General features: G+C 35.6%; 1 protein-coding gene across 5 annotated transcripts in view; it reads left to right on the forward strand.

Annotated features, from left to right (window-relative positions):
- The window catches only part of LEPR (leptin receptor), a 92,633-nt gene that overhangs the window by 47,277 nt on the left and 31,785 nt on the right, over nucleotides 1–13,571 (forward strand). For all 5 annotated transcript variants that reach the window (XM_055305886.1, XM_055305890.1, XM_055305889.1 and 2 more), the window contains 4 exons: nucleotides 2,964–3,109; nucleotides 5,318–5,462; nucleotides 10,701–10,991; nucleotides 11,149–11,266. In XM_055305886.1, the coding sequence (XP_055161861.1) occupies nucleotides 2,964–3,109; nucleotides 5,318–5,462; nucleotides 10,701–10,991; nucleotides 11,149–11,266 (700 nt within the window). The remainder of the gene's footprint in view (nucleotides 1–2,963; nucleotides 3,110–5,317; nucleotides 5,463–10,700; nucleotides 10,992–11,148; nucleotides 11,267–13,571) is intronic.

A 13,571-nucleotide genomic window follows, 5' to 3' on the forward strand; every position in this document is an offset into this window, starting at 1 on the left:
CCAGGTAGGTGTAAGGACTGTTATTTCAGCTATGGAGGTCAAAGAAGACCTGTTAAAGAGATAGCATTTGGGATGAATGTAAAAAAGAGATAGCCATGCAAAAATCCAGAGCAAAAGGTGCCTCAAGCAGGAAAAATAGCACCCATAAAACCTCTGAAATGGACTGAGCTTGGAAGTTGGAGGAACCAAAGAGAAAACGTTTGTGCTTAGAGTGAATAAGGCAGGGGAATGTTTGGAAGATGTGGTCAGAGGTATTGGATTCAGGTCATATGGTAGGCCAGGCTATAGAGTTTAGATTTTATTCTAATTACAGCGGAAGTTTTGAACCAATAGAGTGGTATTGTCAGGTGTGTGTGTGTGTTCTATCTGTGTGTGTATTTAAAATTTACTTGACATGTGAAGAAGGAAATCAATGGGGAAAAGAAGAATAATAGTTACAAGACTGAAATCAGAAGGCTCAGACAGGAGGCTAACTGGAATGATCTAGCTGGTTTAGGAATGTAGCAGTAGAGAAGTAAAGAAATGATCATAGTTGGGATTCATTTGGGAGATGGGGCTGACCGAAATTTCTAGTGGATTGGGTGTAGAGTATGGGCAGAGAGGAACCAAGGATAACATTCAGACTTGGCCTTGAGCATGCCAGTGAATAGTGGTACCAGATACTAAGATGGGGAAATTTAGGGAAGATCAGGTATGTGACACATTATTTTTGAGATGCTTATAGATATCCAAGAGATGCTGAGTAGACAGTTGGACATATGATCCTAGAGTTCAGGAAAGATATATATGGGAGTATCTGGCATATAGATGTTTATGGGACTGCCTGAGATCATCCACTTAGAGTTCAGTAAGAGAAAGACTGAGGCAATCAGAGAGAAAAGAGGAGTAAAAGAGGTTGGTGGCCTGGAAGCCATGTGGAAACAGAGTGAGCAGCTGTGGAATGCCACTGACAAGTGGAGTAAAATGCATCAGACAACTGGCATTGTATTTGGCAAAGGATGATGACTTTGACAGAGAAGTTTTGGTGGATTGCTGAGAAGGAAGACCTAATCACAGTAGGTTGGTTAGGAAAATGGAACACAAAGTGTGGAGAGTGAGTAGTGCCAACTTTTTCAAGGAATAATACTCTGAAAGAAGCAGGTAATGGCAGTATATCTTAGACTGGGGACATGGGTGGTCCAGTGAATGATTTGTTTTTAGATTTCTAATATTAAGGCACATATGTATGCAGGCAGGAAATATACGATAGTTTATAATTTCATGATTTCTAATATTTCTTTATTTTATTTTAGTTTTTATTTGAGAGAGAGAGAGAGAGAGAGAGCACAAGCTGAGGGGAAGAGGCAGAGGGAGAGGGAGAAACAGACTCCCCACTGAGGAGGGTGCTTGATATAGGGCTCAGTCCCAGGACCCTGGGATCATGACCTGAGCCAAAGGCAGCCACTTAACCAACTGAGCCACCCAGGCACCCCTAATTTCATGATTTTTGTTTGATGTTTTTGTTTTGATTTCTTTTTGATCATGAGAACTCAACTAATTTCACCTATTATTTCTAGACTTTAGTGTTTGTGCTTTAAAGTAACTAAAATTTGTAATATGTCACATAAAGTAAAAGCTTTATAAATTTTGACTCAAGAGAAAAACTATGTCTAAATTTTCGAAGATATAGTATGTTAATAATAATATGCCACTTTAGTTCTTGATAAATAAAATTTAAATCAGCCAGCACTTCAGTGTAATGATTATTTCTACATATGTTAAGTCCTGCTATTTAAAATCTTGAAAAAAACAGGGCAGCCCTGGTGGCGCAGCTGTTTAGCGCTGCCTGCAGCCCAGGGCATGATCCTGGAGACCCTGGATTGAGTCCCACAGTCAGGCTCTCTGCATGGTGCCTGCTTCTCCCTCTGCCTGTGTCTCTGCATCTCTATGAATAAATAAATAAAATCTTAAAAATAAAATAAATAGAATCTTGAAAAAACAGAGATGCACAGAAAAGAGAAATGCATCATCTATTTTCTATCATTTTGGCATTTTGTTTCTATTTTATATATATTTGTAAATATACTTTTATTTGTTAATTTTAACAAATCAGGAACTAAAAGTATAAATGATGTTTAATAAACTTTTAAAACTAAAAATCTTAAACATTTTCAGTATTCTTCTCCAATATGATTTTTAAAGGTTGCATAGATTTCCCTTATAGGGATAAACCAGTATTTATTTAATCCTTTATTGTAAGAGGTTTACATTGTTTCTACAAATAATGTAAAGGTTATGTGTGTTTAAAACTATATACACACATGTACAACCTATATACAAATGCATATTCATATATGAACACATGCATATACACATGAACTCAAATCATTTACCAAGTTAAACACATTGTTAGGCTAAGAAACTCTATCCACATTTCTGGTGACAAGCCAGGGCCTGCAAATGCTATGTTTATTGCATGTAAAATACGCATACTGTGGATTTTTTGAGTAGATGTGCCTAGATTATATTTCAAAGTTAATAGACTTGCTGAATTTTGCATGCATATTTGCATGCATTTTTGCATGCAAACTAAGTATGCATTTTCCAAGTACTGTCCTGCAAAATGCTGTTCTTTCTTGTCACCCACTAAATCAGTGTGTGAGTATGGTGGGGGAATTCTGGAAGTTTGGGGAATGCTAGGTTAAATAAGGTTAGCAGACATTTTTTACAGCAGGAATTTATGTTTATCAAAACAACCTCATTACTGATTTATACTTATTACCACTTGGGAGAGGAAATGGGTATACATGGGTTGCTATGGAAAGATACAAGGAGACCTAATATTTTGCTTGTATAATTAGCCTTTGAATAAGGTCACCTTTTAAGTAGTTGAAAGAATGGGAAATGCTAAAAATTCATTTTGACTCTATTTTATGATTATCATGAAAATTGCTTGACTTAAAAATGTTCTTTTTTTCCTTAAGTGAAGCCTGATCCACCATTAGGTTTGCATATGGAGATCACAGATACTGGCAATTTAAAGATTTCTTGGTCCAGCCCAACATTAGTACCATTTCAACTTCAATATCAAGTGAGATATTCAGAGAATTCTTCAATAAATGTGAGAAAAGTAAGTATATTTTAGAAAATAAAATGAAAAGTTGAGAAGCAAGTAAAGATGAGATGCTTTCTAAGTCCCATAGAAAATGCCCTTTGTAGAGTACCTGGGTGGCTCAGTGGTTGAGCATCTGCCTTCAGCTCAGGTCGTGATCCTGGGGTTGTGCAGGCTCTCCATGTAGCCTGCTTCTCCCTCTGTATATGTCTCTGCCTCCCTCTGTGTGTCTCTTATGAATAAATAAATAAAATCTTAAAAAAAAAGAAAATGCCCTTTGCATGCCAAATATACATGGTCCTTCTAGAGCAGAATCAACTGTAAATTAATATTATATCATTGGCTTTCATTTAAGATCAGCATAGGAAATGAACACCTGAACAGCATGTCTGCATCTTTGGTAAAATCCTTTTAGAAAAATTGTTTGATGTTGCACAATCTCTCTTACCTATGGATGCATGTTATATGTTGAGGACTGTGACAAATTCCTCCCAGAATTTATTGCCAGAGAAGGTTCCTCTTCCAAAAAGAAGTTTACGTAGATTAGTATCTTTCTCTGTCTCTCCCTCTCCCTCTAGTTCCCTCTTCCTTACACACACAGCTAAATAACTACAGAAGTCCAGTTATAGAAACTTGAGTTAATAGTTATTTTTTTTTACTTACAGAGCTCTGGTTTTTTATTTTACAATTCAAACTTTTTAAAAAAAGATTTATTTATTTGAGAGAGAGAGCAAGTGGGTGGGGGGGGGAAGGGAAGAAAGAGAATCCAAGCAGACTCCCCACTGAGTGTGGAGTTGTCCTATGATGCAGGGCTGGATGTCACGACCCTGAGATCATGACCTGAGCTGAAATCACGAGTCAGACACTTAACCAACTGAGCCACCCAGGTGTCCCTCAAACTTTTTTTTTTTTATTGTTCAGTGTATTTATATACAGGCAGTGCTTTCATTTGTAATGAAAAGTGTGTGAAATTCTTTTCTCATTCTTTCAGTATTTATTGAGTACCCACTAGGTGCTAGGAACTGTTCTATTTGCACCAGGATATACTGGATGGTAGAGCTAACTGGACAAAGGAGTTTGAGAGTACTGGTGCTATAGGTTGTAATATTAAGTGGAGATGAGGAAGACCTCATTGAGAAGGTGACATTTGAGTGAGGACTTGAAGGAGGTTGGTGATGTAGATATCTGGGGGAATTAGTTTCCAAATAGAGACAACAGCAAGTCAGAGACCCTTAAGCTGGATGAGAAGCGAGAGGCCGGGAGAGTGAGTGAGGGCAAGAGTAGCAGTGGATGAGTCAAAAAGGAATAGGAGAGGAAAAGGAGAAGGTCATGGACTATAGCATTTGTTATATAATTTGGAAGTAAACACCTGTCTTTTAAGCTCTGGGCCTTTTTTTTTTTAAGACTTTATTTTCATAGAGAGCAGAAAAGGAATCCTTAGTGTCATGTGGGGAAAAAAAAAACAGAGGACAAGTTTGGAAAACAGAATTTATTTGCTAAGCAATTCTTAGTAGTGGTTGTTTTATGCAGAATTAGGTCTCTTAAATATTTTCCCTCTAGTTTTCAATCTGTATTTTGATTTATTATAGCTTATCTTTGGGTTCAGATTCTTAAAATTATTCATGCCCTCCTCTGTGACAGTTTCCTCTAGGAATGTTTATAATTCTCAGTCCATTCCTGCTCATCATTTTCTACCACATGTGTAATATAGATGTTAGCCGTGGCTTAAAACTCCCCATTGACTTTAGCCATACCTGTCAAATTTTGCAAGGTCAATATTCATTATCATTCAGTGAAAAATATCTGCTGATTGTCATTATGATTTTCTTCTTGGACTCATGGGCTACTTAAAATTTTATTGACAAAGGTGCAAACATTTGTTTTTTTTTTTTAAGATTTTATTTTTTTATTCATGAAACAGAGAGAGAGACAGTAGAGACATAGGCAGAGGAAGAAGCAGGCTCCCTGTGGGGAGCCTGATGCGGGACTCAGTCCCAGGACCCCGGGATCATGACCTGAGATGAAGGCAGACGCTCAACCACTAAGGCCCCCAGGTGTCCCAACATTTGTTATTGGTTACTGATTTTGGTTAAATCCCACTGTGGCCAGCTAACTATTCTAAAGCCTTTAATTCTTTGAAATTTCTTAGGACTGCTTGTTCTCCATTTTGATAAAGGTTCTATGTCAACTTGATGCTCTGATGTTTTCATTTTTCATGTTTAACAGGCTAATGAAATTGTCTCAGCTACATCTCTGCTAATAGACAGTGTGCTTCCTGGGTCTTCATACGAAGTTCAAGTGAGAGGCAAGAAACTGGATGGCCCAGGAATCTGGGGTGACTGGAGCACCCCTCTTATCTTTATCACACAAGGTAGGCTTTGTAAGAGTAGCTCCTATTGAGAGGAGAATATGCTTCCTGATTTCCTTTGGCCTATTATAAGCATCTTAAATTTTGTGGCAGTAAACCAAAAGGAAGGACACAATATTAATATTTTATTTAAATGTTGGCAGGTTAATTTGTGAATGAAAAATTTGTATAAGAGTTCCCATGTTTGTGTATCTTGCTGAATTATTCTTACCTATTCAAAATATAGGGTTAATAGAAAGGTTCCAAATTTACAAATTCAGAACATTACTGGTCTCAATGTTTCCTTTATTTACATTTAAAATCAGATCTATTTATTTGACATAAATTTCAAATATTCAAATTTCATTTAATTATTACATTTATGTAATATAATAAGTAATATAATGAAATAATTCTTTTCACTACAGATGCTTGCTTTTGAGACTTTTCACTTCCAATTTTCATATTTTTCAAGTTGTCTTTAACATCAGAGAAACTGTGGTTTATTCAAAACTTCCTCATGAAGTTGAGGTGGTGTTTTACAAAGAGGCCCAGGTGCCTAAGAATAGTCCAGCCCTGTCATATGCTAACTTGTTACCCTAGGAGGACACTTCATGGTCCTTTGCCTACTTGTCTGATCTGTCAAAAGAGCAAAATTATTCCTACTGAAATTCATGCAGGTTGATTATGGGTATGTAGAGACAGCAAGTAAATCACTGTAAATCACTAAGCAGATAGTCAACATATTTAATGAAATAAATTTGTTTATTGTTTACTTACTATTTAAAAAGCACTGATCAGGGCTGCCTGGGTGGCTCAGTCAGTTAAGCATCTGCCTTCAGTTCAGGTCATGATCCCAGGATTTTGGGATCGAGACCCACATCTGGCTTCTTGGTCAGTGGGGAGCCTGCTTCTATCTCTCCCTTTGCCATTCCTCTCAGTTGTGCTCTCTACCTCTCTCTCTCTGTCAAATGAATATATAAAATCTTTACAAAAATTGATTAGTCAAAGAATCAGTAGCATTAGTGGTTTAAGAGCACTGACTTGGAGTCTGACAAAATATTATAGATCTTCAGGCCCCACCACTTATTTGAAAAGTTTCTTAACCTTTCTATGCCTTGCCTCAATTTTCCCAATTGCAAAATAGGAACATTCTTATAGGGATAGAATGAATCCTTGTACCTACTGTGCTCACTGCAGTGCCTAATCCTTCGTAATCACTCAATAAATAGTATCTGCAATCATAGTTTATAAATCCATAATCTCAATACTCAAAATCTCTGTCTAATGAAGGTGAGAGGTTGACATGATACATAACTAATTGTATGAGCAAGGTTGTCAGAAGAGTTAACAAAGTACTAGGCAATAAGAAGGATTGGTTCTCACCAGGGAAGTCAAGAACCTTGTGTCAATGGATTTAGAAGACATGGATTTCTCATCACGATTCCTCAGATAATTATTGAACATCACAATGTGTGCGCCGACACCTCAGCTTCTGGAATTTTTCTAAGGAAGGTCACTTTTTCTACCTTCAGTGATTTATTGTTGATTAATAGGTCTTAATGAGCAGCTGTGAATTATGTAAAGAGGAATGAATTGCAACATCAACTTTTAAAGAATGTCCAATGGAGGCTTTTTATAGTGGGATGGGGTAAAGTGGATGGCAGAGGAGGGAAGTAACCCTGACTCCCACTCTGAGTGGCCTGTGGCTTTCTGTCTTTACGTACCATCTGGTGAAATATTTCTCTTTCACAAGAAGATGGCTTTCTTCTTTATTTTACTTCTTTTTTTTTAAATTTTACTTCTTAATTAGATTAGGAAACCTACCCTGACTGAAGAAGAGGGAAATTCTAAAAGAATCTAATGATGTAATACGTGGGTACTGAATCACAGGTAAAAGGTATAACTAGATTCATACTTCCCTACTGAATAATAATACTAATAATAACAATAAAGATAGTTATGAGGTGCTTCCTGTGCTTCAAGCACTGCTCTAAGTACTTTACATATATTAACATTTTATCCTTTCTATCCCCTGTGAGATAGGTACTAATATTCCTTTTTGTAAACAAAGAAATCAAGATTTAGAGAGGTTAATTGTAAAAGTCTAGAGCTGGCAGTCTCATTCTAGCGTTCATGTTTGTACGCACTAATACAGTGATGAGGTACACAATGTATATGTAGGCGCATTTTCCGGTGTCACTAAAAATTGATCCTGGGAACTAATAAGCAGTAAGCTTAATTACATAGAGCATTTCAGTGGAACACCTCATTTCCTTCATGATTCCTGATAAATGAGGTTTCAGTGTTGCTTGGGTTTTTCAGGTCTTAGGTTTGCTGAGTTGCCTTTAGAGCAGTTCCTATACTCCCAGTGCTCACTGCACTGGAGGCTTGTTCTTGGATGGTGTGCACCAGTGAAGTATCTTTCTCCAAACTTGGGAGCTTCCTATTCTTTTGGACTTCTTTTTGGATCCCTCTCTCTTAAATCTAGGTATTTAATATTGTTGGATTATCCTCTGTTATCGACGGATGGGTCCTACAATGGCATCCACCTAACAGAAACATTCTAAGGTTGAGGCACTAACTTATTTAGAATGAATTAGCATACCTACTTTATTCATTTCCGAACATTTGGATGTTACTGACTTTTTTTTTTTTTTTTTGCTTTTTGTTTTGAATAGAGGTTGTCTGGTGTATCGCTGCCAGAGCAAACAGATGCTAATTATCAGTACCTTTATAGCTACTACTTTTTATTCATTGATTTATCAAAGCTTTCTCTACCAAGTGCACAATTAATGAAGCATTGACAGTTTTTAATCAAGGCAATCCTATGGATTTTTTGAAAATGAATTGGCTAGATTCTTTGTTTAGCTGTTGGGAGATCTTGGACTCTGAAGAAAATCCAGGACCTTACCAGAACTTAAGAAGTCCAAGAATATTGTACTTTAGTTATGCTGCATGCTGAAAATAAGTTTAGAAGTGCTGACTTCCTGTAATACGTTTCTTAATTGTATTCTTGTGCTGCCAAAGGAGAGGAGAAACAATTTCTACATTTCGTTTTAGACATTGCTTGTAATGCATTAGGGAAAATATTTTCCCCTTGAAGAAAAATAGGAAAACTGCTTTGAAAATTTAAAAATCTATTTTCTGGCACTATAATAAACACATTTTAAAGATTTTATGTATTTATTCATGAGAGACACACAGAGAGAGGCACAGACACAGGCAGAGGGAGAAGCAGGCTCCCTACGGGGAGCCTGATGCAGGACTCCATCCCAGGACCCAAGGATCATGCAGATGCTCAGCCACTGAGCTACCCAAGCGTCCCAATAAACACATTTTAAAATAACTTTAAAATGTTTTGACACATGATTTATGTTCATGTAAGTAACTCACTAATATCAATAGAATTTCTTTTAATGAAATTCTTAGTGTAGATTCTGCAAAAGTATTTCTTAGTCATAAGAAGAAAATTCTTATTTTATAAATTAAATATTGTATAGTATCTCACATGAGAATAAAATATATATACATTTATACTATTTTGAAAATCAAATATTTAACATTTACTTCCTACCAATTTCTATATATTCAATGTAGATTTTACAAAATCAAGTTTTTAATAACTTGTTTTTCTTCTTTTTAAGCTAATATTTTAGTATTTAATCATGCCAAATACTATGACTTTAACTGTATTTCTCAATTAAGCCTTACTTAGGCATTCAATTTTGAAATGAAATGCCTTTTTTAGTATCTTTAAAAGATTCAGCTTAACTTTTGAAATCTTATTTATACTCTTAAAAAAAATAAATTAGAGATGGTTGAATGGCTCAGTCAGTTGAGCGTCTGCCTTCAGCTCAGGTCATGATCGCTGAGTCCTGGGATCAAGCCCCGTGTTAGACTCCCTGCTTGGCAAGGAGCCTGCTCCTCCCTTTCCCTCTGCTACCACCCCCCGACCCCCGACTCATGTACCTGCTCTCTCTCTCTCTCTCTCTCTCTCTCTCTCTGAGATAAATAAACTCTTTAAAAAATAAAAAAATAGATAAAAATTACTCTTATTAGACTTTTGAAGCAGTTCAGTAGTGAGATGTGTAGCATATTGAAGGTAGGTTAATGATCTTCAGATCTGTGCTAGGTATGTGTGTAGTAAGCATTGTCCCAGTGAAGCCTGAGTGCCACCCTAGGCTAGGATTAAAAATCTAATGGACTGGCTTCTGCCAGTGACTTCATGCTACTAAAATTTTTCCTGTTTATGCTTGACTATAGACATTCAAAGTACAAATGTTTTGTATAGGTTGTAAATATAAAGACTTACTATAAAAAAAAACTTAAATAATAAAAACCAATGAAATTTTTTGTTTTTGTTTTGGGGGCAATCCAGACGATATAAATGAAAACAGATACTCATATTCTTTCATCAGAAAATGGCCTACCTTAAATTGTACAACTGAAATATACTGTTTTTATAATGCATTGTAGCAGAAATAATTTCTTCTGTGTAAACAATCATTACCTTTTATTCTGTTTCTAACTAAAACTATAGGCAAGCTATGTTTCCAACAATAGGGGTCTGGAAAAAGTAGTATGGAATAGTATAGAGGCCTTAAAAATAATATTTCAGAAAAATATTGGTTCCCTTTGTCCTTAACCACAGCAAATTGGTGTTAACTAACTTAAAATATTACAGATCAGTATTCACAGTGTTTCCTGTTTTGGTGCATTGGTGCAGCATTGATTTTACATATCCCTAACTGGTTTTCTTATTTAAGGCTAGTTCTCTACTCTACCTGTTTATTTAAAATTTTTATATATCCAAATGAAACAATATCAACCACCATTTATTCTTCAGGATTTTGCCTTATAGTGATTTGATTCAAGAACTTGCCCTAAATTTCACTGATTCTTAATGTAGAGTATGATGGAAAACGTGTCATAGTGGAATTAAATTATATTTATTTGAATGAATTTTCTGCCTATCAATTAGCAAGTGACAGTTATGCATTAAAAGATATTTTATAATAAGTCTGTATGTTTAGAAAATACTGAAGATATTTTTGATGTTCAAGTCCTTTGGGAATAGGAGTGCCTGCAATTCCATAACCAGACAATTACAGTTACACAGTTTCTTGGTACACTCATTTTATTTTGGGCAGTGTGATTTTGAATGCATTATGAATCTTTTCACATAGCGTAAATTCCTTATGGGATGATGGGATGTTTTTGGTCTTCCTCTGATATTTTCCCTTTCTTCTCTTACTGCAGATGTCATATACTTTCCACCTAAAATTCTGACAAGTGTCGGGTCTAATGTTTCTTTTCACTGCATTTATAAAAGTGAAAACAAGATTGTTTCCTCAAAAAAGATTGTTTGGTGGCTGAATTTAGCTGAGAAAATTCCTCAAAGCCAGTATAACATGGTGGGTGACCGTGTTAGCAAAGTTACTTTTCCAAATCTGAATGCGACCAAGCCTCGAGGGAAGTTCACCTATGATGCAGTGTACTGCTGCAAGGAGCAGGAATGCCACCATCGCTATGCTGAATTATACGTGATTGGTAAGAATACTGAACTTCTCTTCATTTTCTTCCACAAGCAAATTGTTATGATGGGCCCTATATTAGAGTCCCATTGATAATGTAAGGAAATGTGATTTTCATTAAAAATTGTTTGATGTTTTTGCTTTGTATTAATATTTTAATGTGTTTTAAATAGATGTCAATATCAATATATCATGTGAAACTGATGGGTACTTAACTAAAATGACTTGCAGATGGTCAACCAATGCAATCCAATCACTCGAGGGAAGTACTTTGCAGTTGAGGTATCATAGGTATGTATTGTTTTTGCTGTTTTCTTTTTCTGTGGCTATGGTGAGATAAGACTTTCAGTAGAAATATCATCATAACAGTCCTCTAGTAGATGTTCTTCCTGAAAGAGAAAGATGGAATCTACTTGATTGGAAAACATTTGAGGGATTAAATAAATTGGTGGTTTTTGAAAAAATCCACATTGAGGTAAAAAATGTAGTTTTTTACCTCAAATTATTTTTTCTGATAATTGATTAATGTCCCATAATTGCATTTTAACTACAGAATGAAATCCAGGAAAAACTGGCTTCTGTACATTTTAATTTGACTTAGAGAGTTGACCAGAGGAGAATAGCAATGATTATAGAAGTCCAATGTCATTTGCTTAAGATTAATATTTTGGAAAAAAGCCAGAGGTAGTAGTGCAAAGATTGTGAGAGATAATATCAATACTTTTAGAAGTAAAAAAGATTAAGAAAGAAACATTAAGGAGTAAAGTGTTGTAATAAAAAGTAATTTGTGCTTGTTTATTTTTACCCTTCTCTGTTTTGAAAAGAATTCAAGGCATCATCTTCCTATAGTATCATCTGAAATAATAGCACTCTTGATTAGGAGACAGTAGATACATTTTTATTTTTATAATCTCTCATGGTGGTTTTCAGTTATGTGTACTGTTCTCAAACACCCTGTCTTAATTTGTGTTTGTTTTGGGGGTCTTCCAGTTTGTATCACTTGTCCTCATTTATTTTTAAAATCTAAGTTTTCTACTTGAAAAACAAATCCCCTTCCTCAAATACTGTAATCTGAATTCTATTCCTAAAGTGACCAGTCTTTTCTTTTGTAGCCTTAGAAAAACTGGGGCCATTTCTACATTTCTTACATGGGAGTAATAGCTAACTTCATCCTACCTGATATGAGTATTTTAAAATCAATAGAATATTTATGGGATGCCATTTTACTTTTATAATCTGTCTTTACTTTCTTTCCATGACATTTTTCACGTTAAAAAAGGTGTTTGTGGATGACCATCACATAAGCTCTGTGCATCATTTATCTTGCTAACATTTACAGAAGAACTACAGAGGCCCCTGCATGTACTCAGGCGGGTGTTTTAACCTCTTTAAGCTTAGATTTCCTTGTCTGTAACCTGGAGAGAATAATAGAACTTACAGGATTTCTGCAAGAATTAATGATATATTTCATTTAATTATAATTGATAGAATTTCTGCGGGTAAATGTTCAATAAATGGCTGTTGCTGTCATGATGACAAAGACACTAACCTTTGCGTTCCAAGTGGAGTATTAACTGTGCTTCGGTACATGGTCACGATTCTTCTTACCCTCAGAGGACTCTTCAAGCCTTATTCTCTTCTCTTCCCCCCACCCCCCAGCACTCATTCAGGCACACACCCCAATGACTGTAATTTTGAAGAGGTGAGCAGGAAAAATGTCACAAAAAATGGAAAACGAGAAACAGAAGAATATACATTTTTCATTTTCTTGTAACCTCCTTACAGCATTTATGGAAACAGTAACTGCAACTTTAACCATTTAAATGCCATATTCAGAGCAAATAGTGACAGCAGGGCTACTTCAAAGAAAAAGAGAAATGCTTTGTATGTTCTTGGGTAGAGTGTGGATCAGGACAGTTATAAAAATTACTTTCTTGGCGCAGCGGTTTGGCGCCACCTGCAGCCCGGGGTGTGATCCCGGAGACCTGGGATCAAGTCCCGCATCGGGCTCCTTGCATGGAGCCTGCTTCTGCCTGTGTCTCTGCCTCTCTCTCTCTGTGTGTGTTTCTCATGAATAAATAAATAAATCTTTAAAAAAATTACTTTCTTAATTTTCTTCTCTGAGAAAATGTGTTATATATCTAACCATATGATTCAGATATGAATCAAGAATTGGTATTATTTTCATCATATTGCTTTGAACTAGAAAATATTAGGACATTATCAATTAATCTATATTTTACTATCATTTATGTCTTCAATTTGTGGTGGAATTTAATTCCTATTTAAAGAGTAAGGGATTTATCTTTTTTTTTCCCAACAAAGGGGACACCAATTGGTAATGTTCCCAGTAATACTTGTGATCTATACATTTAAAATGGCATCACTTATGCATAATGTTAGCTTAACTTTCAAAGTGTTGTAGGTTCTACCTCTAATTGGATCCTTATCTCCTTGTTAGAGCAATGCCATTTATTTTATTTGCATTTCCACTTAGTACAATAAAATATTTAAAGGTTTATTGTCTATTTTTAGGGACAGATATAAAATTGTGGTATAGCTGGGAATCCAGAAATGCCTTTCCATTAAGAACATT

This window comes from Nyctereutes procyonoides, unplaced genomic scaffold, assembly GCF_905146905.1.
Source record: "Nyctereutes procyonoides isolate TBG_1078 unplaced genomic scaffold, NYPRO_anot_genome, whole genome shotgun sequence".
Classification (NCBI taxonomy): domain Eukaryota; kingdom Metazoa; phylum Chordata; class Mammalia; order Carnivora; family Canidae; genus Nyctereutes; species Nyctereutes procyonoides.